Source organism: Leptosomus discolor, chromosome 19 (assembly GCF_034619465.1).
Source record: "Leptosomus discolor isolate bLepDis1 chromosome 19, bLepDis1.hap2, whole genome shotgun sequence".
NCBI classification, from domain to species: domain Eukaryota; kingdom Metazoa; phylum Chordata; class Aves; order Leptosomiformes; family Leptosomidae; genus Leptosomus; species Leptosomus discolor.
The window spans coordinates 10,239,560-10,257,362 of NC_141409.1; the positions used below are offsets into that span (position 1 = coordinate 10,239,560).

Here is a 17,803-nt window from a genome sequence, read left to right on the forward strand (position 1 = left end):
GTTTGGCCTTGATGAATCAAAGTTAAACGCTTTTCTGAGTCAGGACCCTTGTACGCTGGTACACTGAGAGCCACCTCAGAGATACTCTCACCCAGGCAAGCATTACGGTGTTAAATGGTTCATACCTCAGCCTTGTGCACTCTGTGCATTACCGCCCTGTGAATTAGCTTGGTCTTTTCCTAGCGGTTTTTATCTGTGGTACTGGTGTATTCATCCAGGAGGGCTGGCCTGCGTATTACGTACGTCCCAACGACACGAAACCAACTGCAGCCAAGCCCAACGGCTTTTGAACAACTGCAACAGCCGGGAGCAGAGCCGTGCCCGTGTGTTGAAGTGGCTGTGTACCTGCCCACCAGCGCCCAGCGCCATCTGTGCTACACGGGCATGCCCCGTCGGGCTGGATGGGGCCCTGACGAGACCTCCCCACCTCCGCACCGCACGCCGGGCCCACCACAGCAGCCCGGCCGCTGCTGCTGCTGCTGCTGCCCTCGGCGCCCGCTCCCCGCAGAGCCTCCCAGCGCAAGGGCAGCAGCTCAGGGGCCTTACCCGCCGCGGAGGCAGGGCACGGCGGGCAGCTCAGAGCCTCCTCCCCCGCTGATCGTTGCCATTCAGCCCGGGAAAGTGGAAGAGGGGCGGGCGGGAGAAAGGCCGAAGGGGAGGAGGCGCCTGCCCCTTTAAGGCGCCGCCCGCGCGCGCGCGCAAGCGCTGCTTTTTGGCTCTCGGGCCTCGCCGTAGCGCTCCCGGGAGAGAGCGGCATTGTGCAGCCTTTGGCCCGGATCGCGCATGCGCCGTTCCCACATTCCCCCCCGCCTGGCGGCCCCGGAGCTGCTCCTGCCGCTGCCGCGTTCCCTCCCCCTCCCCTCCCGCGGCCGCTCTCCTCCTCGCAGCGGAGGAGGCGGCGGCACCGCCTCCGGTTCCCCCCCTTCCCTCCCCCCTTCCCCCGGTAAGTCACCGAGAGGCGCGGGGCCGGGCCGCCTCCCTACCCGTCTCCGCACCGCCGGGCTCCCGCAACCGCCTTTCCCCGCGCGCGGCGCCGCCGCCGCCGCTGCCGCCTCCCCTCAGGCAGCGCGCGGAGCCCACTCTCCGCCTCCTCGCGGGGGGGGGGGGGGGGCGCGCGCCGAGCCCGGCCCTGCCTCGCGCCGCCGCCCTCCCGCCTTCACCTCCCGCGCGGGGGGACCCCCCCCCCCCCGCCCCCTTTCCCCGGGCGCGCGCCGCGGGCGGGCGGCTCCGCGATCGTGCGGGGCTGCAGCTGAGGGGGGGGGGGGGGGTAAAGTTTGGGGTCCCCGCAGGGAGCTTCCCCCTCCCCAAACCCCAACGCCGACCGTGGCGAGGGCGGGCGGGGAAGGGGCGTTTGTGGCGCTGAGGGGTCGGTGGGTGTGTCGGTACCGCGTGCCCGGGGGAAGGCGGCGGCGGGGGGGGGGGGGGCTGCACCGGGAGCCGCGTCGCCCCGCGTTGCCCCCGCAGGAGCCCCCGGTGCTGGGGTTTGTGCGGGAGGATGCAGCGGAGCTGAGGGCTGGCCGCGGGGGGTGCGTGCTCGCCGGCGTTCCCAGAGGAGCCCCGCGTGAAAAAGGCGCCGATCCGCGTTAGAAAAACTTTAATTTCTTATTGTCGCCACCCGCGAGTTCTCCCCGCTGGGGAGGGAGCTTGTTACAGCCGCTGGGCGACTGGTAGCCCCTTTGCCCTGCGCCCTCCCGAGAAGGAAACGCTTCAAATGCCAGGACTCGAACGCTGTTGCTCCCAAATCTGCTGCCACCTGCAAAAAAATACCCAAAAAAGAATGGGAGCGGGGGGGGGGGGGGCGTGTGGGATATTGCGAGCGGACTTTGAGGACAAACCTTCACCGTGTGAGCTGGGGGTTGTGCTGTTCCTGAAGCTGAAAGGTAGCCCCGCTGCGGGGGAGATTCGCTCCCTCTGCAGCATCGGCCCCGGGTACCGGACAGCTGGCCCAGCGCTCGGTGTAGGAAGGGAGTCTGGCGAGGCTAACGCGAGGCTGGCCTTCACTCGGGTGGAGAAGGGTCTGATTCAGCCGTTTGGGAGGGAAATATGAGACTGAAATACTCGAATTCCGAGGTGGAAGGAATCTAGTGGGGTCTTAGCTTGGGAAATGCCTGTTATTTTTTGTGTTCGTCATCGTCTTGCGTTCTGTACCTTTACAAATCTGAAAAAAAGGCCTGGGACTGTTCCATCTTCTGTGCAACCCCTCGTGTTTGCTACGTACTAAGGACTCGTTAGGGAATATGATGTGAAAACCCTCCCGCACCTAAAAGCTCTTCTGCTTTATTTCCATTTGGAATCGAGCAGAGTGGAAAAAAAGCTTTCCAAGAAGTGATAAAAAAGGCCGTGGCTTGGGTTTCTGGGCCTTGCACAAGCCTGAAGGCCTAAAATACTGCTGGGTGGCTCAACAGATACAGAACGCGAGTTTTCTGCCTGCTTTCTGGCGACCTGCAGTCAGGCTAATGTCGTTCTTCTAGCTGCTGAGCATCTTTTTGACGGCTAATGAGAATATTTTGTTGTTCTTCCAGGTTTTCGTTGCAGTGCGGCTCTCCTCTCGGTGGCAAGGGCTGCCTTTTGAAGCAGCGCATTCATTCTCCCCTTCAAGCACCATAAGTCTCATTTGCCAGCTTCAGAACCATGGCAACAGAAGAAAAGAAGCCAGATGCAGAATCTACCAAAACACAATCTACTCCTTCCTCCTCAACCAATCAGAGCAAGGTGTGTGTGGGGCTCCCAACAATATCCGTGCAGATACACAGGCCGACTACCTGCCTATTCGACAGGCAAACCAGAATTAAAGCGTGGAATTCTCGGGTAGATTCAGATCCACGTCTCTGCTGCTGCTGTTGTCTCGAGCTGAAAACGCGCTGAGGATTTTGTGGGAAGTGCGGATGGCGCCCAGCCTCTTCTGTAGGGCTAGGAATTGGGGTTGGTTTTTTTTTTTTTTGGTTTCGTGGGAGTTCTTGCTAACGAAGTGCTTCCACTTTGAGCGTTAGAGAGGCAGGTCGTTTGTACCCTTGGAATGCCTAAAGGTGGCTGGAGAATGGGTGAATCGGCTGGAGAATGGTAGTTGTGAAGTGGGGAGGCCGTCGTTATTCACATTCTTTGAAGCCTCTAGGTGCTCAAGGGAGATGTTATTGTTTAACCATGAAGCCTTCGCAAAGGATGAAAAGGGGGGAAAAAAGAAAAAGGGGGAATTTTAAGGGTATAGAGGAATTGGCCTGGGATTATTTCATGATAAGGATGAAAACTGCACACACTTAAAAGCGCTACATGGATCAATACCAAGAGTGTTATTTTGTTCTACCGAGCGCTTTATGGTCGGACTGTTGGATTACTCTGCCCTGTTTGTTACTGGCTTGGATGAAATTCATAACCGGGATGAGGCCGTGGATGCCACAGTAAGGCACTGCTGGCCCTGGACAGCCAGGGTGATCGTTGTTTTCTGAATTTGGAGAGAGAGGGGACAAAATGTAAACGCTGGAATCTCTGTTATGGTGAACATCCCTGCAGTCTGTTCCTGTGGGCTGACCCGGTCTGATACAGAGCTTGTCGCTGAGACGCTAAACTTGGAAGTTACTCAACTTGTTCATACGTATTTTTCTTACAGCCCGCGCCGGTAAAACCAAACTACGCTCTCAAGTTCACGTTAGCGGGACATACGAAGGCAGTCTCGTCAGTGAAGTTCAGCCCCAACGGCGAGTGGCTAGCCAGCTCCTGTAAGTGTGGCTTGGGTTTTGTCTCCCCTGAAACGTGCGAACGTGGGCCTTGGAGGACTGCCTGTCGTTAGTGGTACCTCCATCAGGTGGAGGAGGGATGTAGTGTCGTGATTTTTCTTCACAAAGCTGTCAGTCTCTGAGAGAATCTGCTTTAAGCTTTTTGAATTCCGTGACTTCGAACGCTGGATCTTCCACGCGTGGCCAAGTTGGAGAGTCCTCGCTTGTTTAGTGTTCTTTGCCAAGCAAAGGGGCGGTTGCAAACCCAGGATTCTTCTCCTCTGCGAAGGAAATCGTTGTGTATTGCTAAAAACATAGCTCGAGCTTTTAATTTAAACCTTGTGTGCAGCGTCTGCAGGCAAAAGCTTGGCTCTGGGAAGTAAGGAAGGTGGCTTTGCGCTACTAGGCTGAGCTGTAGAGCGCGGTATGGGGGCCTGGCCGTGTGTTTCTGTCAGTGTGCTGTGGTGGTTAATGCGTTGGAGCCTTTGATTACCCCAGTGAAGGGCGCAGAAGGTTGCTATAAATGGTGTTTCACTACTCACTCTCAAGTGGTAGATCAAGTCCTCTTCCCCTCAGCTTTGGGATTGCCTAAAATGTTTTTGGTAGTCAGCGTTGTTTGACAGCTTTCCTTTGAAAAGGCTTTACGTGACCCTCAGCGGTGCGGAGAGGAGCTATGGGTAACGAAGGGGCGATGGGAAAGAACGTTGTTGAATGTGATGGTGAGGCCACTCGAACGTCTCCCAGACATGGGAATGACTTTGGTCTTTGGCTTAACCACAAATAGCCTGAATAAGGCCGGCGCAGTGTACTCTGCATAAATCATTTTTATGTTCAGGTGTCCTTGTGAAAGTCCCCCCCCTCTCCCCCCCCCAGGCTTCCCAATCTCTACCTCCAGCAGCTATCAACCTTTCTCTGGCGTGTTTTGCACGTTAACGTGGATAACCTGTTTGGGTTTTTGCAGGCGTTGATTCAGTCCAGCCTCTGGTGTTAATTTTTGTTGGTTTGGGGCAAAAGCGCTTCAGCATTCCTCGTGGAACGGTGCTGCTTTTACCACTGGCAATCTAAACCAAAAGTAGAAGCTCAAATTGTCATCGAAGAAACAAAAGTGGCTGGAGACTGTCCGCATTCCAGGCAGTTTATGTCATCTCAGCTGCCGCAGCTTGGCATGACCGAAGCTGTTCTTTACCGGTTACAGATTACCTTATGCACTTGGGCCTGCCTGGGGAGGGGGAGAGCTACCTAGTGTTTGCAGAGACACAGTTAACGTATTTCTTTCCACCTGGGAGGCACAGCTGTATCTGTTGGTGCTGTTAATCTCCTAACTGGTACATTCTTTTCCAGCTGCTGACAAACTCATTAAAATTTGGGGAGCGTATGATGGCAAATTTGAAAAAACAATATCTGGCCATAAACTGGTAAGTATGAGGAGATTCCTGTGCGCTTATGAATTTCCTTGTAAAGAATTTTGCTTTCTTTTCCTCATCTGGAAATTTCCATTCTTGGTTAGTTCGACTTGTGTAGAAGGTTTCTTCTTCAGTCTCGTTTTGCGCTGCTTTGTTTAACCGTCCTGTGCAACAGCCTGGGACTGGAATCGCTGAAGTAATACCGGGTCAGGCTGGAAATCTGGGTGAAGTGCAGGCTGATCATGAAGTACCTGCACATTGTCCAGCCGTTTTCTTGAGTCCCTCAATTTGAGGAACACCAACCTCAGACACGGGGCGGTGCGTTCTTGGGTGAAAACCCCTGTAAACTCTAACGCTGTGTCCTGTTCCATCTTCCCTTTGTATATGGAGCAGAATGGCTTGCCTTTTAAGGAGATTGAATTTTTCTTGTGGGTCTGCCTATGTAAACACAACACTTACTCATTCTGCAAAGTTCTAAAGAAAACACAAACTCCCAAACCATTTGGTTTCATTCTGTAAAGTTTCTTACGTGCTGAAGTTTCAAAATGAAGGTTCACCAAAAGAAAAAAAAAAAACAGTAGAATCTTGTTCTTCTCTGGCCCTTAGGGACTCAGACCGTAAAGAGCAAGCCATTTGTCATGAAGAGAAGCCACTTACTCAGCTGAGTTTATATAGCATGCTGTTTATGGATTCCGAGCAAAGGTGTTGGTGGCCACAGTAAGCGCTGTGTGAACAAGCCATTGATGTGTTTGGAGTGTATGGCTCAGCTTAAAATGAACAAGTGACAAAGGAGCTCTTAACTCAGTCAAATCAATGAATTCCCAACTCTCAGTGCTGAACTTTCTTTCAAGCTTCAGCTGTGAATATAATACACCGTCTGTGTCTTCTGTTTTCCTGTGTCAGTGAACAAACAGAGCTGAGAAGAGAATTGTTTTCCTTTGTTTTAGGGTATCTCTGATGTTGCTTGGTCGTCAGATTCCAACCTTCTTGTCTCTGCCTCTGATGATAAAACTCTCAAAATATGGGATGTAAGCTCGGTAAGGGCAGAAACTGTTACTTTACCTTCCTTCTCCCCAGCATTGGTGTCTTAACTCGCGTTCTGAGAGACAGCCTTGATGTGCTATGATGAGAGAAGGTAGAGTTTTAAGCGCTGGCTCCTCTTTGGGTAACACTTTTTCCTTCTTATAATGAGCTGCTGGTTGAGTGGGCTATGAGGATGAGTGAGATACACCGTCTGCTTTTGGAAAGAGCTTTTGGGATGCTTATGGGAACCGTGAGGAGCCTGCTCATCTTCTGAGAGCGCTTAAGCCTTGTGGTGGCAATGCAACTGCAGGCTTCAGATCTGAAAGCGGCCTCTCAGGTGAAACCTTTTTGTAACTTCTTACTGCAGCTTCACTTGTTTTCGCTTCGCTCCCCCTTCCTCTTCTGTGATTACGAGAACTTGAATTTTAATTAGGTTCTCCTGAGTTGCCCAAAGGGTTTGCAACTTGGCTGCAGTCATTAAGAATGTGGGTTTTTTTCTTTCCCGTTGTTTTGCTGTCGCTGGTCCTCTGCCCATCTACATCTGGGGTTAGAGATGGTTTCTTTGTGTGCTGCGCAGTGATTAACCTTAGCGCAGCTTATCTGAGTGCGCTTATCGTGCTGAAGGATGCTGTATGTTTAACTCTGCCAAATCTTGTTTCAGGGTAAGTGTTTAAAGACATTGAAAGGTCACAGTAACTACGTTTTCTGCTGTAACTTCAACCCTCAGTCAAACCTCATCGTTTCTGGATCAGTAAGTGATTTTTTTTTTTTTTTTTTTCCTTTGTGCAAAGCAAGTGCTGCACACCCTGTCACCTTGATAGAATGATGATGGCGCTAAATTGTAGTTACAATTAAAGCTTTGTTTTCTTAACAGGTTATTATTAGTATAGCACAGAATTTGTTACTAGAATGGCACAGGATTTCTACAACCAGAATCGATGTAGTACAATTTATAGGTAGCATAGCACAGAATTCGTAATACAACTTACGATTCCTAATCACCTAGATTCTAACTTAACTCGAAGCATGACTTCTAATCACCTGGACCTCTGCAGATCGCATCAGATCTTAGGACATGAGGGATGTGGTGTCATGGTTTTTCTTCACAAAGCTGTCAGTCTGTGAGAGAATCTGCTTTAAGCTTTTTGAATTCCGTGACTTTAAATGCTGGTTTGCTGTATCAATATAACATTCATAGCTAGACTCAAAAATCATGTAAAAATAAAAGAATATGAGCCACTCTAACATCAGAGGAAGCAGATGATGGTGGGGGTGACCCTGGCTACCAGAAGTGTCAGGTTCGCACTGATCAGCAGCGGTTCTGGTCCAGGTTCTCCGCTTAGGACTTGTAACTGCTTGATTTCTGTAGACAGCGCTCGGTGTGCTGTTACGCTTCCCTGTTCTGGGACGGGGTGGTCCCCACCACTGGGTTGGCCGGGTGCCTGGGACCTTCAAGGCTGGCGAGGAAGGGAGTAATCAGCCCGGTGCCCAGGAATCTTGAGGCCGGTGGGGAGGGGAAGAAGAGATCTGTTTGGTTTGTCTACTTGGTTCACAGGACCTTGGGGCCCTGATAATGAAGGAACAACAGGCAGGATAACAGACAAAGGAAGGAAAGGGAAGAAATACGTGACCTGTTGAGTCACAGAGAACGGCTTTAGTTAGTTAGGCTCAGTTCTTCAACGTATTCAACCCTTACAGCGTGGCGTTAGTTATGCTCGCCGCGTTACCAAGGGTTGGGAGCAGGGGATACCAGTCACAACCCCTTAGCATTCCGATTCTTTGTCTTCCTCCACAAACACAGCTTGTAGTCAGATGAACGTGCAGTGCCACTGCTTGTCTTTGCCTGGGGACACGGGCAAGCCCTTAACCCATCCTCAACGTACGGGTTTCCTGCGTGGAGGGGAAGAGTTCAGGGAGCGATGTGCCCCGTCTGTTGCTTCTGCCCTGTGTGGTGCTGGTGGCCGTGGCTTTCTGAGGCAGCTGGAGGAAGGCACGTGCGTCTAGTCAAGCTGTAACACCTTGCAGGCCTCGAATAGGTGCATCATTAAACCACCTTGTGCATTTCTTCACTCTTCAGTTTGACGAAAGCGTGAGGATATGGGATGTGAAAACAGGGAAGTGCCTCAAGACGTTGCCTGCTCATTCTGACCCGGTTTCAGCTGTAAGTCCCTTCTGATGACTGAACGCCCTAACATGCCTCCTTTGTTTCGCAGAGCTCCTCTCCTGCCTCTGGTTGTAGAGGAGTGGGTTTGTGCTCAAACTCTTGTTGTCAGGCCCTTGTGCAGCGTGGTGGATGGGCTGTGGTTGATTTGCCAGTGGTTGTTGCTCAGTAAGAATGAAATGAACAGTGTTTTCTGTAAGGTTGGTGTGGCTTTTGGTCCTGGGTGTTAATGTGGGGAGCAGTGAACAGTGGTGTGCTCGTTGTGCCCGGGTCTGATGCGGGGGCGTAGATTTGTGGTCAACTGAGAACAACCTGTACGTCTGTTGCTTTCGTGCTGTTCCAAGCTATTACTCAAGTCCAGAGCAGGGTAGTTCTGTAGTACACTCTGTTTCAAATCTTATTCATTTGATAGGTGAAAGGTGCTTGGAATACAGCAATAGATATTCAAATGAAGGAAAAACAGGTGTTCAACTCTTAATGTTTCTGAAATGAAGCTGAAAAAAATTTAAGCCTGATGTGCTAAACTGTGACATGAGTGTTCTGCCTGGTGTAGAAGATATTTCATATTTACAAATGAACATTAGTAGTAATTATTCTTTTAAATAGCAGTGTTTTGGGGTGTAGTTCAAGGCAATAAATTGACCTTGAAACATATGTGCCTACGTATGAGGTTAAATTCCATGCACTTCAAATTGTAAGGTCCTATCCCCAGGTTTGATACTACTATTACTTGAGCAGCTGATAGTGTCTGAACAGAGTGTGTTCTCGTGTTCCTCTTAGCTTCTGAAGAAACATGTATTCCAGTCCCTGATGCTTGAATAAATAGCTGTAGTTAATATCCATCCCTCTTGGTGATAATGCCAGACAAACTGGGGGGGGAGAATCTTGGTTTTATCACGTTACCCACCTAAACTCGTGCCCGTTGTTTGTACGTGGTGTTGACGTTCTGCTTCTGTCCACGTGACTTGCAGTGCCAGTGATGGCAGACAAGTACTTCTAGTGGAGCTTAAAAATCTGATCTTCATGAACATCGATAAAGTTGTTTTTCCCCTTCTGTAATATTACAGGTGCATTTTAATCGTGATGGATCCCTAATAGTGTCAAGTAGCTATGATGGACTCTGGTAAGTGGTTGTTTCTTGTATGCAGCGCTGTTCAAGCCTTCTGCATTTAAAAAAGCCGACTTTTTACAAAAAAATTCTATTTATAGTGTTAAAATTGGAACAAAGACTTCAAAACCAATAGTAATGATTCTCATGTGTTTTTAATAGTCGAATCTGGGATACAGCATCAGGCCAGTGCTTGAAAACACTGATTGGTAAGTGGGAATATTTCTTGTTTGTACTCTGTTTTTGCTGTTGAGTTGTGACATAGATATTCTGTATCGTTGCTGCGAACAGTGGCTTCCTTAAGCTCTCTTTTACTGTCTTCCTGCCATGCCGTTAGCACGCTGTTGTCCTGCTGTCTGTTGTGAAAAGAGGAGCCGTCCTCCCTCGTGAATGGAAACTTGCTTAAGCTTCAAGTGTTGTAAAGTATAGACGGACAAATGAGAGTTTTCCAGCGTTTTCTGCCATTCAGCTGTGTAGTGCTTGCTGTGCAGCCGTTCAGAACTGCAGTGACAAAGTGTTTGTGCTGTTGCACGTGATGGAAACAGGTAGTCTGGGACGACAGCAGCTGCCTTTTCGTTGCAAGATGCGCGAAGGCCTCTTGTGGACGTGGCTAATAAAGGGAACCACCTGTTGGGCACATGTTCCCTAGCGGTTCCTGTAAAGCATTGCTCAGACAAGTTATAGGGCACTGCCAATCAGTTGCGTGTCTTCTGATACAGTACAATCATAAACTCCTTTTGGTTGGAAAAGACCTTTAAGATCGAGTCCAGCCTTTAGCCTGGCACTGCCAAGTCCACCGCTGAGCCATGTCCCTAAATGCCACGTCTACGCGTCTTTTAAGTACCTCCAGGGATGGTGACTTAGGATTTTACCTTTTAAAAATCATTAATTCGTGATTTAAAATTGATTGAAGATATGGTCTTGCTCTGATAAGCGTTGATGCAAAGAAGGAAAGTTGCGTTACAAAGGGTTATTTAAAATGTTTGTGAGTGCAATATTTAGTACCTTTTTCTTAAATTAATGAAAACAGCCACCTTTCCTACACCTCTCTTTTTCTTGAAGTAGCAAGAACAGCAAAAGTGAAAGCTTGTTTCAGTGAAACAACTAACAACGAATGATTGTCAAAAGAAATTCTCTGTCAACGAGACGATACAACTGTGCACTAACACTGCTTTGATTTTCACTGTAGATGATGATAACCCTCCTGTGTCTTTTGTGAAGTTCTCACCAAATGGCAAATACATACTAGCTGCAACTTTGGACAAGTAAGTATTAAAAAAACCCTCAAAATGATCTTGTCTTATCTCCATTCACAGATGGCAATGATGCTGTTGCTTTTGTGAGACCTTCCTTTCCTAGGTCATGAGGTTGATGCCCTCCCTGTCTGAGCATCTTTGTACAAAAGACACCAGAGACTGTCGCCTGCCTTTTTCAACTAGTCAGTGAAAAGCAGAGAAAGCCCAGGTTAGGCCTCCTGGGGAAGAGAAAAGGGACTCTCTTGCAGGCTCTGCCAGTAGCCTGGGTATCAGCACAGATGCTCTGAGCCTGGACACGCGTGGGGCTTGCCTGAAACAAGAGCCTCGCTTCACGTCCAGGTTGGGTTCAGCAGCGTGCCGACTCACCTGCCCTGCGCTGGCTGAGGCTTGGACAGGTCGAGGATGCCACAGTCCAGTGTTTACTCCCCTCCTGGTGCAGGGCTGCGAGTCAAAAAATGAGGGCAGTGTGTGTGTGGTTTGGTCTGTATCTACTTTCAGCCGGATTTGTTTTTTTTTAAAACAGCTGGGGGAAAGGGGGTAGGTTGTAGGGCCATCCCTGGTCCTGAGAGAGGTGGTGTCTCATGAAATCTGTGTGAATCTTGGGGGTGCATTGGGAGCTGGGGGCTGTCTGCCAAACCGCCTTATCGGCTCTCATCGTAGTTTGTCTGTTATCCTGCCTGTTGTTCCTGGTCACTATTTATAAAGAACCTCGCAGGTGTGGGGGAATACACCCTTTTTTATGGGGAAGAATATGAATGGCATGGCAGTGAAATTGGTACTTTGAGGTTAACTAACGCTGCATTCCAAAGCCAGGCTGAAGTGATCCATGTAGGCTTTAAGAACTCGGATACGGAGAAGCTTTTCTTGCTGCTAGGAAACTGTCAGTTGAAAAAAACCTCAAGAACTAAAATATTTGTTTTTCTGTTGTTTTTTAGCACTCTCAAACTTTGGGACTACAGCAAAGGAAAGGTAAAAACTATCCTGTCTCCCTATGTAAAATTAACTAAGCTTATGGGGAAAATCTGGATTTCATATGTGGTTTTTAAACTTGCTTAACATTTGGTGACTACTACAGAAAAAGTGTTAATACCCCATTATTGGAGAGGACAAACTTTTAGCCGGGCCTGTTGCAATAGCACAAGGGGTAATGGTTTTAAACTAAAAGAGGGTAGATTTAGACTAGATGATATAAGGAAGACATTTTTTACAGTGAGGGCGGTGAAACACTGGCCCAGGCTGCCCAGAGAGGTGGTAGAAGCCCCATCCCTGGAAACATTCAAGGTTGGGTCGGGCAGGGCTCTGAGCAGCCTGATCCAGCTAAAGATGTCCCTGCTCACTGCAGGGGGGTTGGACTAGATGGCCTTTAAAGATCCCTTCCAGCCCAAACTGTTCCGTGATTCTATAACTAAAGATGCCTTTGATGGAGGGGGGGAAGAGATTGGGCTCCTACATAGCCCTGAGGCATTAAGTAAAGCTATATTTCTGAATTTTTCTCGTTATGAACAACACATTGCTGTTGCTGTCTTTCTCTGTGGTAATGTGACAAATTTAGGGCTGTCTTTTGTTGTGGGTTTTTTGTTTTTGTTTTGTTTTTTTTTTTCCTTCAAAACTCTTCAGTGTTCTAGGGCAGAGATGCCCTCTGCATTCTCTAGATAAGTTGGCAGGGTGGGAAACGTGGGCAGATATATTTAGTCTTTCCTGCCAAGAGGGTTTGTCCTTGACTGAGAAAACTACTTCCCAGCTGTATTAACGTCTTCTGGCTGTTCGCTTTCAGTGCCTGAAGACGTACACAGGACACAAAAATGAGAAGTACTGCATATTTGCAAATTTCTCCGTTACTGGTGGGAAGGTTAGTGTTTATTTGAGATGCTTTTTACCAATACACATTTTTTTTACTGCTTTTCTCTGTAGAAGAAGCAGTAATTTGGGGATGGAAACCTCCTTTGGTGGGGGCTGGTTCACAGGTGCCGTAGTGCAGTGGGAGAAGAGGGTATCCTGGGCAAGTCCCTCTGGTGTCTGTTGTCTCTGGGTGGGCTCGCTGTCCTGTTGCAGGCTCCTGCCACTGCAGCAGGAGAAAAGGACTTCCCTAGAGCAGAGCAGCTGCTTCTGTATCAGTTTTAGCCACACAGCGATCAGCCATCGGGTGATGGGTTGGTTGAGGTGGCAGAACAAATCAGCAGAGATTTAAGTCCTAACACAGAACCACTTCAGCGCCTTGTGCTCTGTTCGTTTTCCTCCTCTGGCGTACGCAGGGTGGAACAAAAGCTTCTGCTGCCTGTACACACCGAGTAGAGACTGAGAATGAACTGCCCTAAGCAGTCATGTAACGTTGGAAGTTCCCTTTCATATGGTGTCAATGAAATGTTTACTGAATAATAGCGGTTAGATACAGATGAGGAGAAAGATTAAAATAACTGTGTTTTTTTTTTTTCTCTGCCCCTCCAGTGGATTGTGTCTGGTTCAGAAGACAACCTGGTTTATATTTGGAACCTTCAGACAAAAGAGATTGTACAGAAATTACAAGGACACACAGGTGTGGAAGAGGATTTTATTTTTATTGATGGAATATCCCTCGCGTCAGCTTGTAACGAGGGCTTAGCTTGAGCGTTTTCTCTCTGATGTTTAGTTTTGACCGTCAGACCCGTAAATTCTTGGCTGGCTGAAGCTTAATTGAACCCTGGGAGTTCGCTCCTTTTAATGAAGGGTTGTTCATGGGCATTGCCAGTGTTTATTCTTGCTCTGTGAGGACTTGGACATCAGTTTGCAAAAGAGATTTCCTTGAGTTCAGAACTGGTCGGGATATTTCAGTGACTTGTAACATTCATGACTTTGAATTGCCTATCAGCACCTTCCAAAGCTGCAGCTCCTGCGAGGATAAGGACTGATGTGGTGCTGCCGTTTGTAAATGTACGTCTGCCTGTTCTTGAAGGCAGGGTGGAGCGTGTGTTGAGGTGTTGCTTGGTGGATACTTCAGTCTGGACCCCATGAGAGAGCAGCACTTTCACTGTCCCGACCAGAAGGAGCGGTGCTGTGGAATCTAAGCATGCTTGTGCCTTTGCAGGATCCTTGATTTGGGCTGTAAGTTGGGGCCGTGGCAGCAGGCTTTCATTTTCAGGCTAGGGCAAGGCTCTGAAGGTGAAGTGCTATCCGAGCATTGACTAGGATGTTGGAAATACTTTACATGGAAAGGAAAAACTGACCTGGGTGGTTTTTATTAGCTGTCTCTGACATAATATGCAAAGAGTTTTGCCGGTGAAGTAAGCAAGAACTAGAAGCTGGAGAGTTCTCACATTCTGAAACCTGTCAAACGCTTTCCAACTACTTACTCTCCATTCTTTTTTGTTCTACTATTTCCTCTCAAAGAGAAGCAGTAGTTGGAAAATAGTTATGAATAATGCGTTTGTTAATTCTGCTACAAGGGAAGAGTAACTTGGCTATGCTGTTTTAAAAGGTAGTAGCAATACACATTGGTTTTCAGAAATGCCTGCTATGAACCAGATTTCTGTAAATAATGCTATTTGTATATCTTTTTTTTTTTTTTTCTTCTTCTTAGATGTGGTAATCTCAACAGCTTGTCACCCGACAGAAAACATCATTGCGTCAGCGGCACTAGAAAACGACAAAACAATTAAACTGTGGAAGAGTGACTGTTGAACGTTCCAGTATCACTTTAAGAGACTGTCAGGAAAAAATGTTTTTAAAAAAAAAAAAAAATTAAAAAACCACATGAGAATAATAAATCCAGTTTGGCAGGAAACCTGAAGAATATTTGATAAAGTGGTTTCTGTTAGTCTTGGCCCAAAGAAAACGTCTTAGCTCTGTGCTAGAACCGGGCAACGTGGTGGAAACAAACAAACAAACAAAAAAAAGATGCAGTGTCTCCTTTTCTTGCCTAATGTTTTGGCAGCCAAATGGATCGTTCTGACATCGCGTTAGAAGTGTCAGCCTTGTATTGGACGCCCCAAAGATACTGTACTTTATGGTGGCATTACTTCTGGGCACTGTTGCTGCTTCAGGAAGAGCTGCCAGTCTACTTTGTAACAGTAAGTTAAGTCATGAGCCTAGAGATGTGTGGAATTTTTTTTAAATGTCTAATTTTTTAATTATTTTTTTTTCTCCCCCCCCCAGAATGTAGGTTCTAGTCTCTTGGGAAGTTTCTGTATTGTTTTAAATAGGAGTACTGCATCTTTAAGGGTGCTTCATTTTAAACACTCAGCTCAAACTCTGTGACCAAATAAAACCGTGCAGTTCCAGATTTCCCTCTTCCTGCCCCTGACTTGACTCCTGTGGTGGAATCTCCTCTTACCTTCTGTATAGTTGCTTACCTCTTGTTACGTGTGTTTAATAGATGCTGTTCTAGAGCAAAGTTACCGTTCTGTTAACCATTAAAATGAATCCTGCTTGTAGTTGTTCTCAGCATATTTTAATTTTTTTTTTCCTCTTCTGGTTATAAAGCAAGCTCACGGAACACTGTAAAGTTATTTCAATGTAAAAAGAAAAACCCCAGACTTTTGTATCTTGAAAATCCATCGTATGAAACTGTATTGATAATGGCATGGCTCTGTATCTATTTCAGCATTGGTATTTCTTTCCCTTTTTGTCATACCCGCGTGGTATTTACACATCCAAAAAAAATACCGTATGCCATAATAAAAAGGTGGGATTTTATGTGTACGCTTGTGGTAAGAGTGTACTAATGTGAAGTGTCTGTGTCCGAAGGAGCCGCCCTTAAAACCACCTTTAGCAGGAAGGATTTCTGAGGCCGCTCCGTTGGGTGAGGACGGGAGGAGGAAGAAAGGAGGAGGAACAGCAGCAGCAGCGTGGTGCTTTACTTCTGTTCTGGAGAAAGAAAAGAGCATAACTCAAGTCAAAATTTGTTTAAAGAAACGTAAGAGGTTTAAACTGGAGGTATCCTCGGCAGAGGCAACGTTAGTACAAACCCTCTCAGGGGCCTTTAGCTAAGGGGAAAGGAATCCTCCCAGAATGGGCAGGGCAGGCTGACTGACCATCCTGGAGGTGGCTTGTGCCGCTTCAGAATTGCGTTGAGGCACCAGTTTTATTGCACCCGAAGGGCTCTGCTGTGAGGTGATGTTTTGTTCCTGGTGAAGCAAAAATCCATTTTGTTTGTTTGTTATTTTTTTTTTTTTTTGGTGTCAACCTGATGTGCTTGACAAAAACTGAAAATCGGTTACGGTACAAACCTCTCCTCCTGTGGCTGCTCGGAGCCTGCCTCGCTTTACCCTTAGCGAAGAGGACAGCTGGAAGACATGAGGTACAGCTTTTCTTTTGAAAATACAGAGTTCATCTTGAGCTGGTGCTGAAATAGCTATTAATAATATCGCTGCCTTTTGGAGTTTTGCGTTACCCGCAGGAAAGGACGCTGTGTCTCCAGACTTAGTGAGCGTCACTGCTGAAATAATCCATTTTCTTCATGATTTTTTTTTTCCCCCCAGTCTTTTTCTCACAGGCCAATGAAACAAGATGTGGCTGTGGTGCTTTACCAGCGTGCAGCAGCTGCTGTATTACTCCAGCAAAGCGTTTTTACATAGATTGAGTAACGTTTGTAGCATGGTGCTTTCTGTGTAACTGTGTGTGAGTGGCTGTGGTTGCTCAGCTGTGCTGTGGCTTTTGCTGCCCTCTGAGCCACGGAGCTGTGGAGAAAGGAGGTGGTTTCCCTGCCGTCAGGAGGAAATCTCTTGAACAGGGATATTCTTTTTCCCCCAGCGGAGGAGCCCTGGTGTAAAGGAGCTACTGGAAAGCTATCAGTTGTAAAGGTTGTGTTTAAGTCCCTGGTATCCCACCTGGGAATAACACTGGGGCTTGTCAGTGTGAGCTCTACTTAGCTGTAATTATATCCAGCCTGGCGTGTCAGCGGCGGGTTGGTGGCCAGGATTAGCTGATCTCGTAAAGGCTGGGCTGGCCGGCCCTGCCGCAGCAGAGATGGAGCTTTGCTTGTGCCAAGCGCAGGCTGGCAGGGCTTGAAGCGTGTTGTGACCTGCTGCCGGAGAGCGAGCCATCACCGTGGGGCTCTGCTCCGCTGGGCGCTTTTCAGGCTGGGGCAAAATGAGAATCTGGGTGAAAAAAGGGACGGGAGGGAGCTGGTGGTTTTTCAGGGATCCTTGGGGAACAAAGGAAAAGCGGAAAAAACATGGTTAGATGCCACGAAGTAGGTGGCAGTGCCTTAACCGTATGCGTGTTGTATAGGCCACTAGGGCCTCTTCCATCCTTATCAAGGGGAGTGCTAACCTTCTCTCCTTTCATACAACACACAGTACATGTTGCCTCCGCTGCTATTTAAACCTCCATCATAGTACTTCTATACAGCGTCGGGTGAGAAATAGATGGCGTTTCCTTCTTTCTGAATTTGATCACTTCTTCTGATCCCAACACACCAGTTTTACTCTATTCCCCTTTGTGAGTATAAAAACCCGAAAATCCCGTTAGAATTTTGCGTAGACGCGCGCTTTTGGCCCCATCTTAATGTATTCATCACTCTCAGCCAATCAGAGCGCAGCAGCCCGTTGCTGTTCGACTGCCCCCTGCCGTTGGAGACGAGCCCCCGCCCGCCGCGCTCCGACTCAACGGGCGCGTTTACCGGCGGGAGGGCGCTTCTGCTTCCGCCTCGCTAATGGCGGCGGGAGGGAGTTAGTCCGCGGGTTCGAGTCCCGCTTCCGGCGGGTGCGGGTCTGGGCTGGGGTGCGGAGCGGAGCCCGGGGCTGCGAGCGCCGCCGGCGGCGGGTGGCGGGGCGGGGGCGGGTGCCGTGCGCGGAGCTCTGCCTCCCGTAGGGATGAGCTCTAAAGCAGGATTTGCAGGCGAACCCGTCTAATCTGCGCAGGGTTTAGCCGTCTTTCTGGGTATCCCGAAGGTTTAAGCGGGAACACGAGCGTACCGGGGGATTTGCTCCTCAAATTTTCCCCGGTCAAGGGAGGAAGGCTGTATCCTGACGGTTTCCCGGTGCCCCCGGGCTGATAAATCTCTCCGATTGCATCAGAGGTAATGACAAATTAAAAGACATGTACGCTGGTTCGAGATGTGGAAGGGATTGAAGAGGCCGGGTTGGTTTCTTTTTCCCTTTTCCAAAGGTTTTTTGCCTTCTGCATCCCAACGGAATAAACCCGACACAAACATCTGGCTAAACCAG

At 48.5% G+C, this 17,803-nt stretch overlaps 1 protein-coding gene and 1 non-coding gene across 2 annotated transcripts; one reads left to right on the forward strand and one right to left on the reverse strand.

Moving 5' to 3' along the window:
* Window positions 1-922: 922 nt before the first annotated feature.
* On the forward strand, window positions 923-15,067 carry WDR5 (WD repeat domain 5). Its single transcript, XM_086475566.1, has 14 exons — window positions 923-943; window positions 2,523-2,712; window positions 3,605-3,713; window positions 5,052-5,125; window positions 6,061-6,150; window positions 6,798-6,887; window positions 8,214-8,297; window positions 9,365-9,420; window positions 9,568-9,614; window positions 10,595-10,670; window positions 11,597-11,630; window positions 12,436-12,510; window positions 13,107-13,194; window positions 14,215-15,067. Exons 2-14 carry the CDS (start codon window positions 2,632-2,634, stop codon window positions 14,313-14,315), a joined length of 1,005 nt encoding a protein of 334 aa, XP_086331692.1. The 5' UTR covers window positions 923-943; window positions 2,523-2,631; the 3' UTR covers window positions 14,316-15,067.
* A 1,734-nt stretch (window positions 15,068-16,801) lies between these two features.
* LOC147414119 (U6atac minor spliceosomal RNA) lies at window positions 16,802-16,929 on the reverse strand. The gene has a single exon (XR_015183976.1). It is a non-coding gene; the product is annotated as a U6atac minor spliceosomal RNA (small nuclear RNA).
* Between the last annotated feature and the right edge of the window lie 874 nt (window positions 16,930-17,803).

What these genes read in the sequence shown, in the direction of transcription:
- WDR5 (XM_086475566.1), top strand. Translation starts at nt 2,632, where the DNA reads ATGGCAACAGAAGAAAAGAAGCCAGATGCAGAATCTACCAAAACACAA. An exon ending in AAATATGGGATGTAAGCTCG is followed by an intron (nt 6,151 to 6,797) that starts GTAAGGGCAGAA and finishes ATCTTGTTTCAG; the next exon opens with GGTAAGTGTTTAAAGACATT. An exon ending in AGTAGCTATGATGGACTCTG is followed by an intron (nt 9,421 to 9,567) that starts GTAAGTGGTTGT and finishes TGTTTTTAATAG; the next exon opens with TCGAATCTGGGATACAGCAT.